The 27,853-nt window shown below is 40.3% G+C and overlaps 1 protein-coding gene and 1 pseudogene across 8 annotated transcripts in view; one reads left to right on the top strand and one right to left on the bottom strand.

Moving 5' to 3' along the window:
- Window positions 1-27,853, top strand: part of INO80D (INO80 complex subunit D) — an 86,992-nt gene that overhangs the window by 23,358 nt on the left and 35,781 nt on the right. For all 8 annotated transcript variants that reach the window (XM_030916813.1, XM_030916819.1, XM_030916818.1 and 5 more), the window contains 2 exons: window positions 3,268-4,013; window positions 13,503-13,611. In XM_030916813.1, the coding sequence (XP_030772673.1) occupies window positions 3,268-4,013; window positions 13,503-13,611 (855 nt within the window). The remainder of the gene's footprint in view (window positions 1-3,267; window positions 4,014-13,502; window positions 13,612-27,853) is intronic.
- On the bottom strand, window positions 19,113-19,446 carry LOC115893261 (annotated as a pseudogene).

Below are 27,853 nucleotides of genomic sequence, written 5' to 3'. Positions count from 1 at the left end.
TCAAGAGAAGCTGTGCTTAATAAGTGCTAAGTTGTTTTTTTTTTTGATGGCGTCTCACTCTGTTGCCCAGGCTGGAGTGCAGTGGTGTGATCTCGGCTCACTGTGAACTCTGCCTCCTGCATTCAAGCAATTCTCCTGCACCAGCCTCCCCAGTAGCTGGGATTACAGGTGCACACTACCACACCTGGCTAATTTTTGTATTTTTAGTAGAGATGGGGTTTCACCATGTTGGCCAGGATGGTCTTGAACTCCTGACCTCAAGTGATCTGCCCACTTCTGCCTGCCAAAGTGCTGGAATTACAGGCATGAGCCACTGCGCCCAGCCGTAAGTACTAAGTTATAAATTTGTCTTTCTTTTCCTTTTTTTCTTTGAGCTGGGGTCTCATTCTGCTGCCCAGAAAGTACAGTGGCATGATTGTAGCTCACTACAGCCTTGAACTTCGGGCTTTGAATGATCCTCTTGCCTCAGTCTCCCGAGTAGCTAGGACTACAGGCACAAGCCACGTGGCCGGCTGTGTTTTGAAAAATTTTTGTGGAGATGGAGCCTTACTAGGTTGCCCAGGCTTATTTCGAACTCCTGGCTTCAAGCAATCCCCCTGATTTGGCCACCATTCCAGGCCAAATTTATTCTTTATTAAAATTTTTTCCTGTTCTTGGAAAACTTTTTGGTTAGTGCAGTTATCCCAGCTGCCTCTTTCTTTGCTGGCCATTGCTTTGTGAATCTGTTCTGTTTAAGATATGTATGGGACCTACCTCAAACCTGCTAGGGAAGCACATGTGTGCGTGTGCGCACACACACGATGTAGATTCTCTTTGCTGGCTAGAAACCTTTTTCTCTTTTTCAGTGACTGCACATGACAAAGAAAGCTTTTTCTTAAGAGGCCTGTCTTAAAGAGTGCCTCTGATAGATTTATTTCTAAAACGAAGCAACAAAATACACATATTCTGTGTGTGTGTGAGATTTTCTGACTATTTGGTGAATCTGTACTTTTAGCCATTACTAAAAAAACATTTTTGTGATGAAGCCCAGTGAATTTGAGGATTGACATTTTTTACTTTAGTGGTCTTTTCCCAAACTGTGTTTGTGGAGCTATCACCTATATGCTACAATAAAAATAGGTTCTCTTTTGTTTTTGTTTTTGTTTTTTGAGGCTGAGTCTCACTCTGTCGCCCAGGCTGGAGTGCAGTGGCACAGTCTCAGCTCACTGCAGCCTCTACCTCATGGGTTCAAGGGATTTTCCTGCCTCAGCCTCACAAGTAGCTGGAATTACAGGTGCCTGCCACCACACCCCACTAAGTTTTGTATTGTTAGTAGAGATGGTGTTTCGCCACGTTGGCCAGGCTGGTCTCAAACTACTGACCTCAAGTGATCCACCTGCCTCGGCCTCCCAAAATGCTGGGATTATAGGCATGAGCCACCTTGCCTGGCTGGTTCTGTTTTCTTGGATTTTTTTTTTTAAACTGAGACAGGGTCTTGCTATGTTGTTCAGGCCAATCTTGAACTCCTGGCCTCAAGGGATCCTCCTGCCTCGGCTTCCCAAAGTGCTGGGATTACAGACATGAGCCACCGCGTTTGGCCCTGGGTTTCATTTTCAAATAACTTTGGGAAACACTGCCAGATGGGTACATTTTCCTCTTGGAACTTCATAATGTACGATATACAAAGTGCTTTGAGTAGTTGCACATCAGTAACAAAAAACAAAATCCTTCTTTAATTTTGTTTAAGCCAGCATTTTCCAAATTCATTTAAGCATGGAGTAGTGTATTTTTGTTTGTTTGTTTTTTGAGACGAGTCTCACTCTGTCTCCCAGGCTGGAATGCAGTGGTGCAGTCTCAGCTCACTACAACCTCTGCCCCTAGGTTCAAGCGATTCTTGTGCCTCAGTCTCCCGAGTAGCTGGGATTACAGGCATCTACCATCATATCCGTCTAATTTTTGTATTTTTAGTAGAGATGGGGTTTCGCCGTGTTGGCCAAACTGGTCTCGAACTCCTGGCCTCAGGTGATCCACCTGCCTTGGCCTCCCAAAGTGCTGGGATTACAGGTGTGAGTCACCACACCTGGCCCTTTTACAGGTTTTTAAAATAGCATGAAGAGTATGAAGACCACAATAAATACCTACCTTTTCAATACCCACACAGACAGAAATTCACAAGCATCAAGACCATCCAGGAAAACATGACATCAACAAATGAAATAAATAAGGCACCAAGGACCAATTCTGGAAAAACAGAGATATGTGATCTCTCAGACAGAGAATTCAAAATAGCAGTTTTTGAACTTAATTTTGCTCATTTTTTTTTTTTTAAAGTTTCCACAGGAAAAGTCCATGTCAATATGGCATCACTGGTGAATTCTATCAAGCATTTTAAAAAATTATTTTTATTTTATTTTTCCATAAGTTACTGAGGTACAGGTGGTATTTGGTTACATGAATAAGTTCTTTAGTGGTGACTTCTGAGATTCTGGTGCCCCAGTCACCCAAGCAATATACTTGCTCGTTGTTGAAGACTAATGAGAGTCGTCATGAGCTTTGATTTTAGTTGGTCTTAGCTCTGACTCTTTCCAGCTGGAAAGAGTCTCAGGCAAGTTAATCAATTTCTATAAAGCTTAGTTTCCTCATGTGCATTAAGGGCATTATTTTAGTGCCTACAGCAGGTGGATACTACAGGAGATAATTCGTGTACTTACATCTGGCTACTGAAAAAGACATTTCACCTATAACTCCATGAGCCATCTTTTACTTTCTTGTTTCATTCTCTCTTTCTTTCTGTCTCTTTCTCTCTCTCTGTATATATGTATCTAAAGCACAGTAGACACTTGACATTCTTGAGGGTTTTATGTCATAAGAGCTTTGTGAATCTCCAAATACCTTAATGGCCTTAGAAAATATATATATTTTTCTCTGTAAGAGAATTTTAAGCGATCTTTTAGACTCTTGATGAGTTACTTTGTATGCTATAAATAGAGAATAACAAAGCCATATGAGAAGCAGTAGCTGAGCAGTTATCCAGGGCCTCTCAGTCACTGAATGACTTGCTTCTGTCTGGCCACCCCTGTGCATGTACAGTTCACATATTTACCTCATCAAAATTACACTGACTTTGAGGATTGCTTGAAAGTAGTAGAGGTTTGCATGTTAAGTCGCTGGCTGCCAAGAGTCACTATAGTGATGCAGTTTTTAACCTATTAGGATTCATATGTAGTTTTATGTTCTACTTTAAAAAATACGTTATCATGAATATTTTCCCATGTATATATTTTAAAGGTACTGCAACAGCCACCTGCAGGTACTTGGCTTTATCCCGAAAAAAGAGAGGAAGAAAAAGAATGATCCTATAGATGAGGTGAAGGTCAGGCACCAGATGGATACCATGGCCTTTAGCCTGACAGTGCCCACACTGGCCTTGAAGATGCCCAACGGACTGGATGGAATGTCCCTCTCTCCACCTGGGGCAAGGGTCCCTCTCCACTACCTGGAAACTGAGTTGGAAGACCCATTTGCTTTCAACGAGGAAGATGATGACCTAAAGAAAGGGGCAACTGTGAGAAAGAAGTTGCAGAGCAAGTTGGCCCAGAATCGGCAGCGCCAGAGAGAGACAGAGATTTTAAAAGTTCGACAAGAGCACTTTAGTCCCCCTCCTGCACCTTCACAGCAGCAGCCTCCGCAGCAGCACTCCCACCTGTCACCTTTATCCACTTCTTTAAAACCTCCAGCGCCACCGCAGGGTTCAGTCTGCAAGTCACCTCAACCTCAGAACACCAGCCTACCAATGCAGGGAGTGGCACCCACCACACACACTATAGCACAAGCAAGGCAGTTGTCTCACAAGAGGCCTCTGCCCCTCCTGCCATCCAGTAGGGCTCCCACCGTGGACCCACCCAGGACTGACCGGATCCTCATGAAAGCCACAGCCTTCTCTCCACACTTCTCATGTATAAGCCGACTGCAGAGACTGGTGAAACTGTGCACCCAGAAACATCAGTTGGACACTGATCTGTTTCCCCATTTAGGTGAGTTATCTATTTTATCGTATCATAGATACATAATATGACAGAATGTGTTCTGTTGTGTGGAGCTTCCTTTTCATAATCACCCCATATGTGATGGGGGTGGAATCACAATGGGGCAGAGCGGTGCAGTGAAAGATTCTGTATTTAGGTAGACCACCTTAAAATAAACACAGTCATCCCTCTACATGTGTGGTGGATTGGTTCCAGGACTTCCCGCAGGTACCAAAATTTGAGGATGCTCAAGTTCCTGATATAAAACAGCATAGTATTTGCACATAACCTATGCACATCCTCCCATATTCTTTAAATCATCTCTAGATTATTTATAATACCTAATATAATGTAAATGCTATGAAAACAGTTGTTATACTGTATTGTTTAGGGAAAAATGACAAGAAGAAAAGTCTGTATATGTTCAGTACAAATGTAATCTTTTTTCTCAAATATTTCTGATCAGCAATTGGCTGAATCCACAGATGTGGATCCCATGGATACAGAGGGCCAACACTGGAGGGCATAATACTTGCTGAACAGGATACAGAAATAGGAGTTGGGAATTTAGAATTCCACACATAGCTTTTATTTGTAGTGATAGCAGCATTAAAAGACAGTTGTGTTTGGTTGTATGCTTTTATGAGTTTAGCACCTGTGCATCCAATGAAGTTCTTTGCATGTCTTATTCTAGGAATGATCATAGCATTGTTGATATCTGCTGACAGTTTTAAAACATTTTTTCCTGTTTAAAAAATTTGCAAGGCAGTACCTGTTAATGATTTAAAAGTGAGAAAATACAGGGAAAACTTGTAATTTAATGTAGTCACATGTCTATTTTTCTTTTGTTGCTTCTGAATTTCCTGTCTTGCTTAAGAAAACTTCCTCAATTCCAAGTTTATACAGATATTCTATGTTTTCTATTAATAGTTTGATTGGTTTTTATCATTTAAACCTTTAATTCAGTTGAAATTTATTCTCAAATGCAATATGAGCTATGATTTTCACTTCAGGAAAAATTATTTGCATAATGTGACAGCAATAGAAATATGAGCAAAGATAGAACATGAAGAGATATGAATAGTCAGTAAACAAATGAATACCTCAATCCTCGCAGCAGGCAGGAAATACAAATTAAAGCGACAATGAATTACCAGATTGACAAAAATGATATCCATTGTTGGTCAGGGTCAGGATATGGTATCTCATACATTGCTGGTGAGTAATTTAGCAATATCTACTAATTTAAAATGTATTTATAGGCTGGGCTTAGTGGCTCATGCCTGTAATCCCAGCACTTTGGGAGGCTGAGGTGGGCAGATCACCTGAGGTCAGGAATTTGAGACCAGCCTGGCCAACATGGTGAAACCCTGTCTCTACTACAAGTGCAAAAAAATAGCCGGGTGTGGTGGTGCGCACCTGAAGTCCCAGCTACTTGAGAGGCTGAGGTGGGAGAATTGCTTGAATGGGGGAGGTGGAGGCTGCAGTGAGTCGAGATTGCGCCACTGCACTCCAGCCTGGGTGACAGAGTGAGACCCTGTCTCAAACAAACAAACAAACAAATAATATATATTTGTAGCCAGCGGACTCACTTTTGGGACACTATCCTGTGGATTAAAAAAATCAAAATGTAAGGATGTATGTGCAAGGACGTTCACTGAAACACTGTTCGCAGCATTAAAAACCTGCAAAACAACAATTACTGATAGGAAACCTTGACTAAATTATGGTTCATATGTGTTTTATGAAATATTATGTAACAGGCTGGGTGCAATGGCTCATACCTGTAATCCTAGCACTTTGGGAGGCCGAGGTGGGAGGATCACTTGAGCTCAGGAGTTCAAGATCAATCTGGGCGACACAGTAAGACCTCATCTCGTTATATAAAAAAAAGAAAAAGAAAAGAAAGAAATACTATACAGCTATTAAAAAGAATGAATGAGGCCGGGCGTGGTGGCTCACGCCTGTAATCCCAGCACTTTAAGAGGCCGGGGCCGGTGAATCACCTGAGGTCAGGAGTTCGAGACCAGCCTGGCCAATATGGCAACACCCTATCTCTACTAAAAGTACAAAAATTAGCCTGGCATGGTGGTGCGTGCCTGTAATCCCAGCTACTTGGGAGGCTGAGGCAGGAAAATTGCTTGAACCCAGGAAGTGGAGGTTGCAGTGAGCCGAGATTGTGCCATTGCACTCCAGCGTGGGCAACAAGAGCAAAACTCCATCTCAAAAAAAAAGGAAAATGATATCTGTATCTTTTGACCAGGATGTGTCCATGGTATATTAAAAAGTAGAAAAAAAAATCAAGAGGTAATTATTATCCCATTTTGGTAAACATAAACAAAGTAAATAAACGGGATATCAGTATATTTATTGATTAAGTATATGACTGCCTGATTGGTGTGAGCAAAGGTAAAAGTATAAAAGGATATATACTTCCAGGCTGTTAACATCAGCTACCCTTTGGGAGGATGGAATTGGACAGGGTGTATGTTATAGGAGATGGGAGTGGTGACTTTTCTTACAGCTTTTTATTGTTTAACCTGTTGTTTAACCATCTGTGACTTTTCGTGATTAAAATACAAAAGTTAAAAAATTTATAAACAAAAATAATAAAACACTCCAAGCCATATTAATACTCATTTGTTAATGCCTTGATATATTCTTTCCAATATATAAAATTGGGTTTTTACTATACATGCTGTTTTGTAACCTGTTTTAAAATTTTTCATACTAATGTATTTTCAAGTTGGTAATTTTTAATATACAGTGTAATTTTTCATGACTGAATTCTGTCTTCCATTTAAGTTGTATCCAGTTTATGTCCTTATAAACTGTTGTAGATGTATATAGCCTTAAAGTATAACAATTATTGCCACATCTTTAATTTTTTTCTTCAAATAGATTGTTAATTCAGCCTAAAAGTGGAATTGCGGATTCAAAGCTTTAGCTTTAAAAAAAAACAAAAAAAGTTTTGATATATGTTGCCAAATTTTTCTTCAGAATTATTTTGTCAGCTTATCTTCTTTAAGCAGTGTGTGAAAATACCAGTGTCTCTAAATCTCTTATCAGCCCTGGGTAGTATTATTATGTTATTATTGCCTTTGCAAATTAGCTAGAAAATCTGCTTAAATTTACATATCTTAGTGTTTCTCAAATATTTGTTTTTAGGATCCTTTTCACTTAAAAATTAATAAGGACACCATAAAGCTCTTGTATATGGGTTGTATCTATTTATTCTGTATTAGAAGCTAAAACTGAGAAATTTAAAATATAATTTTTTTTTTTGAGACAGAGTCTTGCTCTGTTGTCCAGGCTGGAGTGCAGTGGCACTATCATGGCTTACTACTGCCTTGACCTACTGGGCTCAAGCGATCCCCCGACCTCAGCTTCCCAAGTCACTGGGACCATAGGCACACACCACCACAACTGGCTAACTTTTTTTTCAAATTTTTGATAGAGATGGGGTCTCACTGTGTTGCCCAGGCTGATCCTCCTGTCTTGGCCTCCCAAAGTGCTGGTGGGATTACAGGCATAAGTCACCGTGCCTGGCCTGTCAGATTCTCTTTCAAATAAAGATGATGATGAAGGCTGGGTGTGGTGGCTCACGCCTGTAATCCCAATACTTTGTGAGGCTGAGGTGGGCAGATCATTAGATCAGGAGTTCAAGTCCAGCCTGGCCAACATGGTGAAACACTGTTTCTACTAAAAATACAAAAACTTAGCTGGGCATGGTGGAGCATGCCTGTAATCCCAACGACTCGGGAGGCTGAGGCAGGAGAATTGCTTGAACTGGGACCCGGAAAGCAGAGGTTGCAGTGAGCCGAGATCGCGCCTCTGTACTCCAGCCTGGGCTACAGAGTGAGACTCCATCTCAAAAAAGAAAAAGTGATGATGAATGAGAAAAAGCAGTTTGGTCAGGTTGCAATGAAAACAGTTGTGCAAGTCCTCTTCCTCAGGACAGCTGTCATACTTTCTTCCTCTGCAGCAGATTCACATTTACACACACAGAATAGTATCAAGACATGTGCTTGGGGGTCGATTTAATAAAAATAAATAATCTTTAATGAACAAGAATATTCTCAAATAGAACTCCTTTACAACTGCGAGGCATGGTATGAGGAATACTGTGACTCCTAGTAAGTCTGATGCCACTGCCTTGATTCATGGTAATTAAGGAGCCTGTAATTTTACCCATCGCTGCTTTTATACCATCAGTGTGAGTGTCAACACAGTGAAAAAGGCAAATAATGTCTTAATATTATTTTGTTGAAAATAGTTTTGAGGCCAGGTGAGGTGGCTCATGCCAATAATCTTAGCACTTTGGGGAGGCCAAGACAGGAGGATCACTCGAGCCCAGGAGTTCGGGACCAGCCTGGGAAACATAGTGCGATTCTTTCTCCTTTTTAAAATTTAAATTAAAAAAACACTTTTTAGAAAGAAAATAGTGTTGACCTATATACTCCAAGAATATTTCAAGGACTTCTGGTGATCTGTGGACCATACTTTCAGAACTGCTATTTTGGATTAATAATATAGTTGAGTATTTGTTCATAATGATTTTTGGACATTTTGTTTATTTTGACTTTCACTTCTTCCATCCATATTCATTTTCTATTGATTGGTAAGAGCTTTTAATATGTATATCGTATTTGTTGGAAAGTCTCTCCGTCCTCTCCTTTGTTTTTTGCTCCCGGGTATCTGTTATAACCAGGCACAGTTGCAAACTTGTAATCTCTGCTACTTGGGAGGCTGAGGCGGAAGGAGCCCTTAAGTCTAAGAGCTTATGGCTGGCAGTGAGCTATAATCATGCCACTGTGACAGAGCTGAGACCCCTGTCTCTTAAAAAGAAAAGAAAAGAAATATCCATTGTAGGGATTTAAAAGTTAAAATTTTAATGTATTCTCTTCTTTAAGATTTCTTTCTTTTGAGGCTGGGTTTTGATTTGCTTGCTTCCTTGTTTGGATTCTCTTCATCCCAAAAATATGTAAACCTATTCACCCATATTTTCTTTTAGTCCTTTTATCACTTCATTATTTGCATTTTCGTTATCTAGCTGGAACATTTAGACATTAGTTTTGAGGCAGAGATCTAACAATTTTTTAAAAAGTTTACCTCTAATTCCAACACTTACCAGCATCATCTACTAAATTTTTATTTATAATTTCATTTATTTCTGGATGCTGATAATTTTTTAGCTTTTGAAATGATGAAATTTTATGTCATCTTAGGGGCTGATATTTTAAGTTTTTTTTTTTTTTTTTTGAGACGGAGTCCTGCTCTGTCACCCAGTCTGTAGTGCAATGGTAAAGTCTCGGCTCACTGCAACCTCTGCCTCCCGGATTCAAGTGATTCTCCTGCCTCAGCCTTCTCAGTAGCTGGGACTACAGGCGCATGCCACCATATCCAGCTAATCTTTTGCATTTTTAGTAGAGACAGAGTTTCACTATATTGGTCAGGCTGGTCTTGAACCCCTGATCTTGTGATCTGCCTGCCTCTGCTTTCCAAAGTGCTGGGATTACAGGCATGCGCCACTGTGCCCAGCAATTTTTAAATCTTTTTTTTTTTTTTTTTTTTTTTTGAGACGGAGTCTCGCTCTGTCACCCAGGCTGGAGTGTAGTGGCTGGCTCTCAGCTCACTGCAAGCTCTGCCTTCCGGGTTCATGCCATTCTCCTGCCTCAGCCTCCTGAGTAGCTGGGACTACAGGCACCCGCCACCGCGCCCGTCTAATTTTTTTTGTATTTTTAGTAGAGACTGGGTTTCACTGTGGTCCCGATCTCCTGACCTTGTGATCCGCCCGCCTTGGCCTCCCAAAGTGCTGGGATTACAGGCGTGAGCCACCACGCCCGGCCTTTAAATCATTTTTAAACAGAATGAAAACATACAGAAAAAGTTTTCAGCCTTTTACATTTTGTTTTTCTTTTTTTGAGATGGAATCTCGCTCTGTTGCCCAAGCTGGAGTGCTGTGGCACGATCTCAGCTCATTGCAGCCTCTGCCTCCCAGGTTCAAGTGATTCTCTTGCCTCAGCCTCCTGAGTAGCTAGGATTACAGGTGCACGCCACCACGCCCGGCTAATTTTTTGTGTTTTTAATAGAGACGGGGGTTTCACTATGTTGGCCAGGCTGGTCTTGAACTCCTGACCTCAGGTGATCCACCCGCCTCAGCCTCCCAAAGTGCTGGGATTACAGGCGTGAGCCCCCATGCCCAGACGCCCTTGTAAATTTTTAAAAATGCAAACATATTGGAGGGCCTAAGATTTCAAAGCAAAGATTATTTTGGGGAAACCAGAAATAGTAATGCATATACTCTATAACCAAAGTATAGTCTGTATTCATGTCAGCAAAGAGTACTTAAATAAAAACTCAGTCTTATTATTAGCTTTTATAGTCCTGTCTGGGCTAGTTATATCAGTTAGTTACATTAAAACTAGTGATAATGAAGCCAAGATCAAAGGTTTGCTTTATTGGACACTTAGTTTCACAGCAGGAAAAACACTTCCATCTTAGTTTTTATGACTTAGATCTTGACTTCTTCAGAGAAAGTATAGGTGTCTTAGTGGAAATTATTCTATTGAAACAAATAAAAGATAACTCATGGTCTGTTTTTTACTGGTGCCTTAAATGTCACTTTGAAGAACTTTACCTTTCAACACACTGAAGTTGATGCTGTTGTGATCATTTAATTGCTTTTTTTACCTTTTCCCCCTACAAATTATTAATTATTTCAGTTGAGAGAAAGTAACTCATTTTTAAAGGTGACCTGACATTTTAGATAGTCATCTTAGAATTAGATTTGAAGTTTCTTTATGCCAATTGCAATGTGTTATTTAATCTTAAGCATTTGTAATTTGCATTTTAATTAACCTTTTCTTTTTTTTTTTTTTTTTTTTTTTTTTTTTTTTTTTTTTTTTTTTTTTGAGACGGAGTCTCGCTCTGTCGCCCAGGCTGGAGTACAGTGGCGCGATCTCGGCTCACTGCAAGCTCCGCCTCCCGGGTTCACGCCATTCTCCTGCCTCAGCCTCCCGAGTAGCTGGGACCACAAGCGCCCGCCACCTCGCCCGGCTAGTTTTTTGTATTTTTTTAGTAGAGACGGGGTTTCACCGTGTTAGCCAGGATGGTCTCGATCTCCTGACCTCGTGATCCGCCCGTCTCGGCCTCCCAAAGTGCTGGGATTACAGGCTTGAGCCACCGTGCCCGGCCTTAATTAACCTTTTCTTAATTTCCCTATTTGCTACATGTAAACTCATTTAAACTATGGAAGCAATCCGTGAAGTCCTTTTTAATGTAACTGTCTAATGAGGATACTCTTAATTTTTGAGGCTCTCAAGAAGGAAGACATAAATAAAATACTAGTTATCAAGGTGTCCAGTAAGTTTCATAGAGGTATGAATATGTTAAACTTACATAGTCCCACATACTGTTACACTTTAGGCTGTGCAACATCAGTCTTTATCAAGACCTCTTCAAGATATAAAACTTTTTTTTTTTTTTTTTTAACTTTTAGAGACAGGGCCTTGCTCTATCACCAGGCTGAAATGCAGTGGCATGATCATGGCTCACTGGAACCTCAACCTCCTGGGCTCAAGGGTCAATTGATCCTCCTGCCTCAGTCTCCTGAATAATTGGGACTGCAGGCATGCACCACTCAGCCTGGCTAATTTTTAAGTTTGTTGTAGAGTCGGGGTCTTGCTGTGTTACCCAGGCTGGTCTCTAACTCCTTGCCTGAAGTGATCTCCTGGCTCAGCATCCCAAACTGCTGGGATTACAATCATGAGCCAGTACACCTGGCCAAGACACAAGACTTTTAAAAGGGTAAAACTTTTATGTTAGGAGCTAAAAATTATTCAGTCATTAAAAATTATAGCATTTGGCTGGGCACAGTGGCTCATGCATGTAATTGCGGGATGTTGGGAGGCTAAGGCAGGTAGATCACTTGAGCTCAGGAGTTCGAGAGCAGCCTAGTCAACATGGCAAAACCCCGTCTCTACAAAAAGTACAAAGATTAGTTGGCCATGGTAGTGCTGCCTGTAGTGCCAGCTACTCTGGAGGCTGAGGTGGGAGGATCACTTGAGCCCGGGTGGTCAAGGCTGTAGTGAGCCGAGATTGCACCACTATGCTCCAGCCTGGGCAACAGAGTGAGACCCTTTAACAAAATATTAATATACACTATGTTTATCCACTTTTCCTTCTAACCTTGTTTTATGTAACGGAGCACAAAGTCTGACATTTTTTGTTTAAAATAATTGAAAGAAATCCCAAACCTCATTAGTAATAGAACATTATCATCCCACCCTTCCATCTTCCCATGGAAGGTAAGAACCAGGGAATGGTTTGGGAGAGGAGGATGGAGTGTTTCTGCCTTTGACACTTTATCGTAGGGCCCTTCTTGGTTGAAATGTAGAGTGACTCTATCTGTACTTTTTGACGTTTTTCTTTTTGTTGTTGTTTCATAAAACCTTTCAGAAGCAGGTACTGACCTTTTTCTTGCCTGAACGTATATTGAGCTGCTTTTCTCACCTTCTTGTTTGTATTTTATGTTTTTCTGATATCATATTAGTGTATGAAGTTTTGATACTTAAAGAAATTCTGGCCAGACACGGTGGCTCATGCCTGTAATCCCAGCACTTTGGGAGGCCAAGGCGGGTAGATCACTTAAGGTCAGGAATTTGAGACCAGCCTGGCCAACATGGCGAAACCCCGTCTCTAATGAAAATACAAAAATTAGCCAGGTATGGTGGTGCTCATCTGTAATACCAGCTACTTGGGAGGCTGAGGCAAGAGAATCGCTTGAACCTGGGAGGCAGACGTTGCAGTGAGCCGAGATCATGCCACTGTACTCCAGCCTAGGTGACAGAGCAAGACCCCGTCTCAAAAAAAAAAAAAGAAAGAAAAAGAAATTCTACCTTTTTGTGACCTGAACTCTCTCTTTGCTTGTGTTGTTTCTACCCTATTAGTGAAGTGTCTGACAAAAGAAGTTCATCTGTAGAATACAGCTTAGCCTTTTTGTTGTAATGTCATTTAAAAAACCCGATTGTGTGGCTGGGCACGGTGGCTCACGCCTGTAATCCCAGCACTTTGGGAGGCCGGGATGAGTAGATCACGAGGTCAGGAGTTCGAGACCAGCCTGGCCAATATGGTGAAACCGTGTCTCTACTAAAAATACAAAAATTAGCTGGGCGTGGTGGTGCACACCTGTAGTCCTGGCTACTCAGGAGACTGAGGCAGGAGAATCGCTGAACCCGGGAGGCAGAGGTTGCAGTGAGCCAAGATCGTGCCACTGCACTCCAACCTGGGCAACAGAGTGAGACTCCATCAAAAACAAAAACAAAAATAAATTATCTTTGTATGAATAGAAATGAAATTCATCAGGAGGCATTTATTCACACCATGATAGTACTTGCGATAGGTGTGTTGGGTTATGTTATTTTGTGTAGCTTTTTAATTCAAACTTTGAATAAAAGTAAATTTTTCCTAATTTGCAATATCTCCTGTCTACCCCAGGTTTGGACTGGTCTGAAGAGAGCGGAGAGGAACCAGAGGACTCAGAGCAGGCCTCGCCCTACCAGGTTGCATGGTCCATCCGGGAAACCCTCAGATATCAAAGACATGCGTAAGTCTTCTGTTCTGTTTTTAGTCTTTTTTTTTTGAGATGGGGTCTCGCTCTGTCACCCAGGCTGGAGTGCAGTGGCGTGATCTTGGCTTACTGCCACCTCTGCCTCCTGGGTTCAAGCAATTCTCCTTCATCAGCCTCCCGAGTAGCTGGGATTATAGGCGCCCGCTACCACGCCTGACTATTTTTTTTTGTATTTTTAGTAGAGACAGGGTTTCACCATGTTGGCCAGGCTGGTTTCAAACTCCTGACTTCAAGTGATCTCTCCGCCTAGGCCTCCCAAAGTGCTAGGATTACAGGCATGAGCTACCACGCCCGGCCCTATTTTCCTTCTTGAATGACCGCTGTGGCAGATTGATATTTCTTGCTATATATGCTGATACTTTTATGTTATTAGATCTAGTTTTATTGTAAAATAAAGGTAAAAAAAAGTTGGAAGTAAAATAGATTTCACTCCAAGAAATTGGAGGTAAAATAGATTCCACTTGGGAGGAAATGTACTATATTGTTTGAGCAAAGCTACTCTTAAATTTTCTTGGTAAATTTGTTTCTGTACCTTTCCCACTCATCATTAAAGGAATTAATTATAATAGAACCTATAATTGAAAAGAACCTTAGAGATTAATTGATCCAATTTCCTCATTTTACAGAAGAGGAAAGCAAGGCCCACATAGGTTGAGGAACTTGCAAGTGGTCTCTTGGAGGGCTACGTGGAGTCCCACTGTCTTGCCTGTCTGTATCTTCCTTGGCTATATCTCCACAGTAGTATAAATAGTGCTTTTTTACTTCACTTCTATCTTCTGCAACATTGATCCATTCTTTATTTCTACTGTGCTACAATGTTTTGTTTTTTAAGGCTAAATCTCCTGAGGGGTTTTCTTTGTACCTTCCTTATTGGAAAGCTGTTTGGGTATACTGACAGCTCTCTTCGGTTTTTTCCCCATGTTATGTCTTCGGAAAAGAAGCATTTGTCTAAGATCTGTAGAAGTTGAATGCACATCCCCTTCAATGATAGTAAGAAAACAAATTTTTTTAGGAGACTGCTTTTAGCATTCTACAGATTCACTTGGTGCAGTTTGACAATACCAAGATAGATCCTTGTCTGTGGGGCCAAAATATGACTCACTCAGCTAACTATTTATTTAAAATGTTGTGGTTTGAATATTCAGCAGTGTAGAGGGAGACCAGCTATCTGTGATGGTTTTTGAATTTATAGGATTAAAAATGTGATTTGTTAGTACACCTAGAGGTGATTAGGCTTAGGGAACTGATTGACTAGAGACTAATCTGTACACTAAAATGCCAGCTTAGCTGAGAAATATAATCATCAAGTAGTACAAATGGTCACTGAACAAAACTGCACAGGAAGCAAATTAACAGAAGCTTATTTGGATATGGAATTAGAGCAAGTAGGGTTAGTTGGATTTTAGTAATGGTCAGTGTCTCAAATTATAATAGCATGATGCATCTATTCCACTCTTGGAATTTATCTCCCACCTAGTTGTTCCTGCCTCACTTATCCCCTAGATAGTATTGGAGAATGTTACACCTTTTTTTTCTTATGCTGAGGTTCCATTTTATGTGTCATTCAAGACTGTTTCCTTACCATTAGCAGGTTCTTTCAGATACAGCACAATAGAGTCAATCGAGCTTAAGCTTTTTAGTTATAGATACCATCAGTCATACTTCCTAACGGTAATTCGTATCAACTTAATTTGACTTGTGATATTTTGGGTTAATTTTACAAATCCAGCAAAAACCTGTTACATGGGAAATTATTAATAAATGGTAGTTATCATTCTTAATTTAATTCTTAAGGTAACCTTGACATCAGTATAGGGAGTATATGCTACTGATTGGGAACAATGTATATTCTATTCTGCCTTCTATTCTTGCAGAGTTATCAAATACTTCTTTTGTTATTTTAGATTTGTGGCCATCCTCATTTTTCTTTATCTGTGTAGCATGTTACTTTCTTGGCCACTTTCATAACTTGCTTCCTCTTTGATTACTATGATACTCTGCTCTCCTGGTTCTTTTCCTTTACTCTGTTTTCCTCCCCCGCTTTTTTTTTTAACAGATACTTATCCTTACTTCGTGCCCAGCTGTTGTTTTCATCTTTTCCCCTTCATTCTTTTCCTTCACTCAGTCATTCATTTTTCATTCATTTGTTCATTTACTTATTCAGCACATTCTTATTGGGCTCTTATTATGCTCCAGTCGTGGAGCACTCTATATTTTTAATGTTGGGCAAACATGTTGGTTTACCCACACATCTATTCCTGTAACTCCACATTTGTATCCGCCACTCTGCTCTCTAAGAGGAATCTCAGTCCTGTATTTTGATTAATTAATTAATTAATTCATTTATTTTTTGAGATGGGAGTCTTGCTCTGTTGCCCAGGGTAGAGTGCAGTGGCATGATCACAGCTCACTGCAGTCGTGAACTCCCAGGCTCAAATGATCTTCCCCCGACAGCCTCCCGAGTAGCTGAAACTACAGGTGTGCACCACCACATTTGGCTAATTTTTAAATTTTTCGCAGAGATGGGGTCCTGTTATGTTACCCAAGTTGGTCTTGAACTTCTGATCTCAAGGGATCCTCCTGCCTTAGCCTCCCAAAGTGCCGGGATTATAGGCATGAGCCAACATGCCTGACCTGTCCTGTATTTTAAACTTCTGTCTTTATTCCAATTTCTTGTTGCAGCTACCTGTCATTTGTTGTACCTTGCTGTGTTTAAGTGTAGTAAAAAATGGAGAGCTGTAGAAAATTGGCCCTACTTGGCTGAGCACAGTGGCTCATGCCTGTAATCCCAGCACTTTGGGAGGCTGAGGTGGGCGGATCATGAGGTCAGGAGTTCGAGACCAGCCTGACCAACATGGTGGAACTCCAACTCTACTAAAAATACAAAAATACAGGGTATTTTTTGTATTTTTGTATTCGGGTATGGTGGTGCATGCCTTAATCCCAGCTACTCAGGAGGCTGAGGCAGGAGAATTGCTTGAACCTGGGAGGCGGAGGTTGCAGTGAGCCGAGATTGCGCCACTGCACTCCAGCCTGGGTGACAGAGCTAGACTCCATCTCAAAAAAAAAAAAAAAGGAAAATTGGCCCTACCTAGGCTGTTCATTATATCTTCAAGAGGGTGTTGCCATTCCAAATGCCTCAATTAGTTCATTGAGTTTTTGAAAGAAAAACTGACAGTGGTCTGGCCACCAAGTTTATGCCTAAAGAACCTTTTTGTGAGTTTTTTGCTAATGCAGGATTGTACCATAAGGAATTTTTTTGTTTGTTTGTCTTGAGTCAGGGTCTTACCCTATCACCCAGGCTGGTGTGTAGTGGTGAGATCATAGCTCACTGCAGCCTTGACTCTCTGGACTCAAGTGATCCTCCTGCCTCAGCCTCCTGAGTAGCTGGGAAGACAGGTGCAGGCTACCATTTTAAAATTTTTGTAGAGATAGGGTCTTACTGTGTTGCCAAGGCCGGTCTCAAACTCCTTGCCTCAAGGAGTCCTCCTGCGTTGACCTTCCAAAGTGTTGGGATTACAGGCATGAGCTGCTGTATCCAGCCCTAAAGGATTTTTTTTTTTTTTTTTTGAGATGGAGTCTCGCTTTGTCGTCCATGCTGGAGTGCAATGGCACGATCTCGGCTCATGGCAACTTCCACCCCCCAAGTTCAAGTAATTCTCCTGCCTCAGCCTCCTGAGTAGCTGGGATTATAGGCACCCGCCACCACGCCTGGCTAATTTTTGTGTTTTTAGTAGAGAAGGGGTTTCGCCTTGTTGGCCAGGCTGGTCTCAAACTCCTGACCTCAGGTGATCCACCTGCTTCGGCCTCCCAAAGTGCTAGGATTATAGGCGTGAGCCACCTTTTAATCTTGCTTTTCCTTTCTTTGATTCTCTTTATTGTTGTTTTTAATTTCATTGCTTTGTATTCTAATTCCTATTATTTCCTTCTGCTTGTTTTGAGTTTAATTTGCTTGTCTTTTTGTAGTTTTTAAGGTGACAGCTTAAAACAGTTGACTGAGATCTTGACTGTTTTCTAATATTGACTCTTCATGTTGTACACTTCCCTGTAAACACTGGTTGGAGCTGTGTCCCACAAATTTTAATAAGACATTTTTGTTTTTATTAAGTTAAAAATACTTTTTTTTTGAGACAAGGTTTCACTCTGTCACCCAGGCTGGAGTGCAGTGGCATGATTACGGCTCACTGCAGCCTTGACCTCCTGGCTTAAGAGATTCTCCCACGCCAGCTTCTTGAGTGACTGAGACACCTGGCTAATTTTAATTTTTTTATTTTCTTATGAAGATGGGGTCCCAAACTCCTGGGCTCAAGTGATCCTCCCACCTTGGCCTCCCAAAGTGCCAGGATTACAGACATGAGCCACTGTGCCCAGCCCCAAAATACTTTGTAAATATCCCTTTTGATTTGTTGTTTGATCCATGGGCTATTTAGAAATGATATTTAGTTTTTGAGTATTTTGGGGTTTCCCAGATACTGATTTCTAGTTTAATTCTGTGATCAGAAACCACATTTGAACATAGTATTCTATAAATGTAAATTAAGTCAAGTTGGTTAATAGTGTTCATGTCTTCTGCATCTGTGGTGATGTTTGTCAAGTCATTATATCAATTACTGAGAAAAGGATCTTGAAATCTCTCTTTGTGAATTTGATTATTTCTCCTTTTGGGTCTGTCATTGTTTATTTCCCATATTTTGTATTTCTGTTATTAGATGCATAATTATTTAAGATTGTTTTGATGAAGTAGCCTCTTTATTATTATAAAATGGTCTTCTATATCCCAGTAACAGTGTTTTCTCTAAGATCTTTCCTTATGTAGCATTAACATAGCCACTCCATCTTTCTTTTGATTAGTGAAAGCTTGGTATCTTTTTCAGTCCTTTTGCTTTTAACCTGTTTGCATCTTTATATTTCAAGTGAGTTTCTTGTTGGCAATGTATTACTGGATCTTGCTTTTCTGTCTTCTCTGACAATCTCTGCTTTTTATTTGGAATATTTAGACAACTTAAATTTAATATTATTATTGATATTATTGGGTTTAAATTTACTGTCTTTTGTATTTGTCTTGTCTATTCTTTGTTTTTTTCTCCCTGTTTTTTTAATTATTTTTTATGATTGTATTTTATCTCTTTCATAGCTTATTACCTGTGCTCATATGCTTTGTTTTTGTAGTGGCTGTTGTAGGGTTTTTTTAATACATCTTTAATTACCACAGTCTACCTTCAAGTGGTAAACCACTTCACGTGTAAGAACCTATAACAGTTTCCTTTCATTCCTGCCCATTTAATTTATCTACTCTCACAGTGTCTGCTTTTTATTTGGAGTGTTTGGACCATTTGAATTTAATGTTATTGTTTATATTACTGCATTTATTTATTTAATTTTTAAGACAGAAACAAAACATCTAAAATGTACCCTCTGGAAGAACCGCTTGTTCTTGCCCGTCTTGTATCTCTCTTTGAGTTGACCTTGCCCTCCCACTAGGCCTTGTGTTTAAGAGCAGGATCTCTGAAGACATCCTTGTGGATGACAGTTTTGTGTAAGGGGATATCCACAGTACGTTGTAGGCGTTAAGACGATGTAGTTATAAACCTTCACAAAAGACTCGATCTTTGACCTCCTGGTAATCTTCTTTTTGCCCATGGCAGCTGTCACTTTGCAGGGATAGCGATCAATTCCAACCATGAGAGCCTGGATGTAGGGGCAGTCTGAGGTGCCATCATTAATGTTCTTTACGATGACAGCTTTGTGTTCAGCCAGAATAGTGCTGGCCAGGACCAGCACCACTTTCCCAGGTTTCATGCACTTGCCCATTTTGACAGCAACCACTGAGGGCTACAACAGAAAGGAAGGAAGGCTATTATTGCATTTATGTCTAACATGTTAATTCTTCTTTAAATGTTTTAGTATAATTCACTAGTGAAGCCATCTGGTCTTGGGCTTTGTTTTTTTGAGACAGTCTCACTCTGTCACCTAGGCTGGAGTGCAGTGGTGCGATTTAGGCTCACTAAACCTTCTGAGTTCAAGTGATTCTCCTGCCTCAGCTCCCTGAGTAGCTGGGATTACAGGCATGCACCACCACGCCCGGCTAATTTTTGTATTTTTAGTAGAAATGGGGTTTTACCATGTTGGCCAAGCTGGTCTTGAACTCCTGACATCAAGTAATCTGCCTGCCTTGGCCTCCCAAAGTGCTGGGATTACAGGTGTGAGTCACCATGCCTGGCCCTGGGCTTTTTTTTCTGGGAAGTTTTGTGATTACTCTTTGTTATAGGTTTACTTATGTTTTTTCTTGAGTTAGATTCAGAAGCTTGTGCCTCTCTAGGAACTTGTCCATTTTTTATCTAAGTTTTTGGCATACAGTTTTTAAAAATAACATTCCATTATAATATTTTTTCTTTCTTGTTTTTTTTTTGAGACAGTCTTAATCTGTCACCCAGGCTGGAGTGCGGTGGTGTAATCTTGGCTCAGTGCAACCTCCACCTCCTGGGTTCAAGTGATTCTCCTGCCTCAGCCTCCCGAGTAGCTGGGATTACAGGCATGTGCCCCACACGCCTGACTAATTTTTGTATTTTTAGTAGAGATGGAGTTTCACCATGTTAGCTAGGCTGGTTTTGAACTCCTGACCTTAGGTGATCTGCCCACCTCGGCCTGCCAAAGTGCTGGGATTACAGGGGTGAGCCACCCTGCCCGGCCTCATTTTTCTTTCTTTAAGTTAGATAATGTATATTATTTTATTCCTAATTTATTACTTTTCTTTTTTTCTTGGTTAGTGTAGGTTAAAGGGTTGTCAATTTTATTGACCACTTATATTTCATATATATTCACATATAAACTGTACAATATGCGGCCTTTTGTTGTTGGAGAACATAGTTTATATAATTTTAGTTCTTTCAAATTTATTGAGACTTGTTTTATGGTCTTGTAGAAAATCTTTTATATTGCACTTGAGAAGAATGTGTATTCTGCTGTTGGGTGGAATGTTTTTAGATCTAGTTGTTTTATGGTGTTCAGTTTTTCAATTTCCTTGCTGATCTTCAGTTTTATTCTGTTATTTGGAGTAGGATATTGCAGTCTCCCAACTATTACTATTAAATTGTCTGATTCTTTCTTCAATTCTGTCAATTTTTGCTTCATGTATTTTGGGACTCTGTTGTTAGGTACATGTATGTTTGTAATTACTGTATTTTTCTTAAGTATTGATACTTTCATCATTAGAAAATACCCCCTCTTCATCTCTAGTGGCATTTTTTGTTTTGAAGTCTACTTTGTCTTGATGTTAGCATGGCTACTCCAGCTCTTTTCTAGTTGCTGTTTGCACATGTATCCTTTTCTGTCTCTTTGCTTTCAGCCTATTTGTGTGTGAATAGTAGAATATATATTCTTTTCAATGGCAACATGGAGTATACTCCAGATGGATATTTAACCTCACAAGAAGTTTAATAGTTTTTGAAGTGTTTGTGCAATTTTATACTTGTACCAGCAATGTATAAGAATTCTGTTTTCTCAATATCCTGTCCAACATTTGGTGGTGCCAGTCTTTTTAGTTTTAGTATTCTAATGAGGAGTGAAATGGTTTCTTATTTTCATTTTACTTTGCATTTTGCTGCTGGTGATGTTTACCTTTCATGTGTTTATCGGCCATTCAAATGTCTTTTTTGGGAAATGATTTTTTCAAGACTTGTGCCCCCTTTCTAATACATTTTTTAAAAATTATTGATTTGTCATAGTTAATTATATATTTTGGGTACAAGTCTTTGGTACATATATATTTTTGTTGTTGTTTTTTAGAGACAGGGTCTCACTCTGTTGCTTAAGCTGGAGTGCAGTGGTACAGTCATAGCTCACTGCAGACTCAAACTCATGCGCTTAAGTGATCCTCCCGCCTCAGCCTCCTATTTTATTTTTTGTAGAGACAAGGTTTTTCTATGTTGCCCAGGCTGGTCTCACATTCCTGGCCTTAAATGATCCTCCTGCTTTAGCCTCCGAAAGTGCTGCAAATACAGGCATGAGTCACCATTCCTGGCCTACATATATGTTTTGAGTGTTTTCTTTTAGTCTGTGACTTGAGTTTTTATTTTGTTAAGGATGTCTTTTTTTATTTTTGAAGATTATTATTATTATTTTTTAAATAATAGAGACAAGGTCTTGCTATGTTACCCAGGCTGAAACTCCTGGCCCTAGGTCATCCTCTCACCCCATCCTCCCAAAGTGTTGAGATTATCGGCCTGAGCCACCTCACTTGGCCTGTTAATAATATTTTTTTGATGAGTACAAGTTGTTAATACTAAAAAAGTCCAGTTTATTACACTTTTTCCTTTTATGTTTACTACTTTCTGTATACTACTTTAAAAATCTTTGACCATTCTAAAGTTGTGGAGGTTTTTCGCCTCTGTTGTATTTAGAAACTTTGTAGGTTTAGCTTATCTTTAACATTTATGTCTGTGACCCATTTTATATAATTTTTTGTGTGTACTGTGGTTGGGGTCAAAGTTTTTTATTGTTTTTTGAGATGGAGTTTTTGCTTTTGTTGCCCAGGTTGGAGTGCAATGGCTCGACCTTGGCTCACTACAACCTCCACCTCGTGGGTTCAAGTGATTCTCCTGCCTCAGCCTCCTGAGTAGCTGGGATTTTAGAATCAAATTGTCATTTTAGAATCAAATTGCCATTTTAGAATCAAATTGTCATTTTCCACTAACAATACTATTGTGGTTGTGGTTTTTATTATAAGTTGATTTGTGGAGAATTTACATTTTAACAACATTAAGTCTTCTAATCCATGAATATGGGATGCTGCTGTAGTTTGGGTCTTTTAAAATTGTCTTCATTAGAGTTAAATTTTTGGTGTGACAGTCTTGCATATATTTTATTAAATTTATTTCAAAGTATTTTGCTTTCAATGCTGTTGTAAACTGAATTGTTTTTATGATTTTATTTTTCATTTGTTTGCCACTTATATGTAGAAATAGTTTGTTATTAGGTTGAATTGTCAATATATATTGCAATTTTGATAATTTACTTATTCTAACTTTTTTGGGTAAATTCTTTATGATTTTCTCTGTAAACAGTCATGTCATGGTGAATGACAGTTTTAATTCCTTCCAATCTTTATGCCTCGTATTGCTTTTTCTGGCCTTCTGGACTGGCTAAGATTTTCAGTAAATTATTGAATAGAAAGAGTGAGGATGGACATCATTGCCTTGTTTCCTTTATTTTGGGTAAAATATCCATGAAATTTTGGTTTAAAATAATTTTTTATTTTTAAGAGTTTATTTATTAAATAAAATTCTGAGGCCGTGCCACTGAGCCCAGAACCGAGAGACTAAGCCATAGCTGGAACATCATTTATACGTTTCTTTTTTTTTTTTTTTTTTTTTTTTTTTTTGAGACAGAGTTTTGCTCTTCTTACCCAGGCTGGAGTGCAATGGCGCAATCTCGACTCACCGCAACCTCTGCCTCCCGGGTTCAAGTGATTCTTCTGTCTCAGTCTCCCAAGTAGCTGGGATTACAGGCATGCACCACCACGCCTGGCTAATTTTGTATTTTTAGTAGAGACAGGGTTTCTCCATGTTGGTCAGGCTGGTCTCGAACTCCGGACCTCAAGTGATCTGCCCGCCTCAGCCTCCCAAAGTGCTGGGATTACCAGCGTGAGCCACCGCACCCAGCCCCTTTATACCTTTCTTACACAACTTTTATATTCTGTGTGTCATAAGTCCCACCTTTGGGGTCCTTGTAAGTATGAGTCTGTCATTTATCATGTTTTTTCTTTTTGTCACACAAAGTGGCTTACCTACTTATTTGCATGGTAATCCTTGGTTTTATAGGTTTTGGACTTATCCTGGAAACTCAAATTTAGCTACGTTAACTTGTTAGGATGATACTTTATATCAGCAAGTACTTTGAAATCAGCCTACCTCCTCTCTTTTTCTCTCTGCTTCTACCTTTAGCTTCAGTTTTGTGTTCATTTGTTTGTTTGTTTGTTTTCTGAGACAGGGTCTCACTCTGTCACCCAGGCTGGAGTGACCTTCCAGGGTCAAGCTGTCCTCCAACCTCAGCTTCCTGAGTAGCTGGGACTACAGGCATGCACCACCATGCCTGGCTATTTTTGCATTTTGTTGTAGGGATGGGTTTTGCTATGTTGCCCAGGCCACTCTCGAACTCCTGAGCTTAAGCTATCCTCCCACCTAGGTCTCCCAAAGTGTTAGAATTACAGGTGTGAGCCACTGTGCCTGGCCCAGGTTTTTTCTATTTAACGTTTATTTACTTTTTGACGAGCAGTTAGGGGAAGAGATCTCCTCTACTTCCTATTGGGACCAACAATGCATTCATAAATATATTTTACCTAGTATGTAGTTCTCTTAGTGTTCTAAACTACCATATGCTGTCAAGTGTTTCTTTCTCTTTTTTTCTTTTGAAAGTTTTATCAGGTAACTTTTTTTACCCTCAAGGTCAAAGAAGAACACAATGTATTCATTTTTATACCTTAAATATTCCAAATATTCTTTTTTTTTTTTTTTTTGAGACGATCTCGCTCTGTCACCCAGGCTGGAGTGCAGTGGCCCGATCTCGGCTCACTGCAAGCTCTGCCTCCTGGGTTCTCGCCATTCTCCTGCCTCAGCCTCCTGAGTAGCTGGGACTACAGGTGCCCGCCACCACGTCCTGCTAATTTTTTGTATTTTTTTAGTAGAGACGGTGTTTCACTGTGTTAGCCAGGATGGTCTTGATCTCCTGACATCGTGATCCACCTGCCTCAGCCTCCCAAAGTGCTGGGATTACAGGTGTGAGCCACCGCACCTGGCTATACCACAAATATTCTAATACACAGATCAAAATAGAATAAAACAGATGACTAGTTTTATTTCCATATTATTTTTACACATTTATGGGGTACATATACAGTTTTGTTTTGTTTGGTCTTTGAGACGGAGTTTCGCTCTTATTGCCCAGGCTGGAGTGAAATGGCGCGATCTCGGCTCATCGCAACCTCCCGGGTTCAAGCAATTCTCCTGCCTCAGCCTCCCGAGTAGCTAGGATTACAGGCATGTGCCACCACGCCAGGCTAATTTTGTATTTTTTTTAGTAGAGACGGGGTTTCTCCATGTTGGTCAGACTGGTCTTGAACTCCTGACCTCAGGTGATCCTCCCGCCTCGGCCTCCCAAAGTGTCGGGATTATAGGCGTGAGCCACCGCGCCCAGCCATGTGCAGTTTTGTTATGCATAGATTGTGTAGTGATCAAGTCAGGGCTTTTAGGGTACCAATCACCTGAATGACATACATTGTACCTATTAACTAATTTGTCATCATCCTCCCCTCTTCCACCCCCTCAACCTTCTGAGTCTTCATCTGTCACTCCACTCTCTACGTCTATGTGAACATGTTTTTTAGTACCCACTTATGAGTGAGAACATGTGATACTTGTCTTTCTTTGCCTGGCTTGTTTCACATAAGCCTCCAGTTCTACATATGTTGCTGCAAAAGATGTGATTTTATTCTTTTCTTTGGCTCTATAGCATTCTATTGTGTATACATGCAACACATTTTCTTTATCCATTTGTCCACTGATGGACACTTAGGTTGATTCTATTCTTTGTGATTCTGAATAGTGCTGTTATAAACATATGAGTGCTGATATCATTTTGATACATTGACTTATTTTCCTTTGAGTAGATACCTGGTAATGGGATTGCTAGGTTGAATGGTAGTTCTATAGTTATATTTTTACTTCTTTGAGAAATCTTTATACTGTTTTCCGTAGAGGTTGTACTAATTTAGATTCCCACCAACAGTGTATAAGAGTTCCCGTTTCTCCACTTCGTAGCCATTATCTGTTATTTTTTGTCTTTTTAATGATGGCCATTCTAACTGGGTTTACTTGTTATCTTTTTGTGAATGACTCCCAAATCTTTTTTTTTTTTTTTTTTTTTGTTGAGACGGAGTCTCGCACTGTCACCCAGGCTGGAGTGCAGTGGCATGATCTCGGCTCACTGCAAGCTCCGCCTCCCGGGTTCACGCCATTCTCCTGCCTCAGCCTCTGGAGTAGCTGGGACTATAGGCGCCCGCCACCTCGCCCAGTTATTTTAGTAGAGACGGGGTTTCACAGTGTTAGCCAGGATGGTCTCGATTTCCTGACCTCATGATCCGCCCGCCTTGGCCTCCCAAAGTGCTGGGATTACTGGCGTGGGCCACCGCGCCCGGCCTGAATGACTCCTAAATCTTTTACTCATGTCTAACGATAAATCTTTTGAGTTTGAACTGCTTGTTGGATATTTCTCATCATGTATTTGGTCAATACCTTAAATTCAGCATTTCTAAAACTAAACTCATTATTTTTCTTAATATGTATGCCTCTTTCTGATTCTCCTATTTTTATTAGAGGTATTACCATTTTGCTGTTTGGTTGTCTTAATAAAGTAAATTAAAATGAAATTCATTTGGAGAAGTTCATGTTATGCCTTGAGATTATGGACAAGCCTGGAATCTTAGAATATCAGGTGTAGAATTTGCTGCTCTGTATTTAGGGTTGTTAATAACATTTTAGTAATAACAATATCTGTATTTATATTGTCACTTCACAGGTATCATTTCTCTCCTTTTTCTTAACAATATTGGGGGGTAGGCCAGGTATATCTCATTTCACAGATATGGAAAGTTAAAGAAGGAAGGAAACAAACACATACTGAGAATGCACTAGGTGCCAGGTTTTGTCACTGCTAAATGAAGGGAAACTGGCCTTTCTCTTCTCAGTTCCCTACTCTTCATCAGCAACCAGGTTTGAAATATCATTGTCATTGATCTTAGAAGTGGGAAGCATCCTGGAGATGTTCTAAATTATGTCCTTGCAAGGGATGGCCTGTGGACCTGTGTCAGTCTACAAACTGCTTATTACTGGTCTGTGATAGAATAAGTATGGAAATTATGAATAAGCTTTAGAAAATTGTATAATCATGTAACATGCCTCAGCATCCAAGTGCGTCTTTCCACATTTAACTTGAGAAGCACTGATTTAGTCCTTCCATTCTGCAGTAATAGCATCTATTTTATTTTTATTTTTTCCGTTTTCCATAGGTTATTGGGGTCCAGGTGGTATTTGGTTACATGAGTAAGCTCTTCAGTGGCGATTTGTGAGATCTTGGTGAACACATCACCTGATCAGTATTCACTGCACCCTATTTGTAGTCTTTTATCCCTTGCTCCCCTTCCTCCCTTCCCCCCAAGTCCCCAAAGTCCAGTGTATCTTGCTTATGCCTTTGGGTCCTCATAGCTTAGCTCCCACATATCAGTGAGAACATAGGATGTTTGGGTTTCCATTTCTGAGTTACTTCACTTAGAATAATAGTCTCCAGTCTCATCCAGGTCACTGCAAATGCCATTAATTCATTCCTTTTTATGGCTGAGTAGTATTCCATCATACACACACACACACACACACACACACATATACACACACCACAGTTGTCTTTATCCACTCATTGACTGATGGGCATTTGGGTTGGTTCCATGATTTTGCAGTTGCGAATTGTGCTACTATAAATGTGTGTGCAAGTATCTTTTTCCCATAATGACTTCTTTTCCTCTGGGTAGATATCTGGTAATGGGACTGCTGGGTCAAATGGGAGTTCTTTTTTTAGTTCTTTAAGGAATCTCCCCACTGTTTTCCATAGTGGCTGTACTAGTTACATTCCCACCAGCAGTGTAGAAGTGTTCCCTGATCACCACATCCACGCCAACATCTACTGATTTTTGCTTTTTTGATTATGGCCATTCTTGCAGGAGTAAGATGGTATCACATTGTGGTTTTAATTTGTATTTCCCTGCAAATCAAATTTGCAATTAGTGATGTTGAGCATTTTTCCATATGTTTGTTGCCCATTTGTTTGTCTTCTTTTGAGAATTGTCTATTCGTGTCCTTAGCCCACTTTTTTTTTTTTTTTTTTTTGAGATGGAGTCTCACTCTGTCACCCAGGCTGGAGTGCAGTGGCGCCATCTCGGCTCACTACAAGCTCTGCTTCCTGGGTTCACACCGTTCTCCTGCCTCAGCCTCCCAAGTAGCTGAGACTACAGGCGCCTACCACCATGCCTGGCTAATTTTTTGTATTTTTAGTAGAGATGAGGTTTCACCATGTTAGCCAGGATGGTTTCGATCTCCTGACCTCGTGATCTGCCTGCCTCGGCCTCCCAAAGTGCTGAACTTACAGGCGTGAGCCACTGCGCCCAGCTAAACAT

The sequence above is a fragment of the Rhinopithecus roxellana genome, chromosome 14, assembly GCF_007565055.1.
Source record: "Rhinopithecus roxellana isolate Shanxi Qingling chromosome 14, ASM756505v1, whole genome shotgun sequence".
Classification (NCBI taxonomy): domain Eukaryota; kingdom Metazoa; phylum Chordata; class Mammalia; order Primates; family Cercopithecidae; genus Rhinopithecus; species Rhinopithecus roxellana.
The sequence above is the reverse complement of the archived record's forward strand: the minus strand, read 5'-3'. Positions and strand labels throughout refer to the sequence as shown.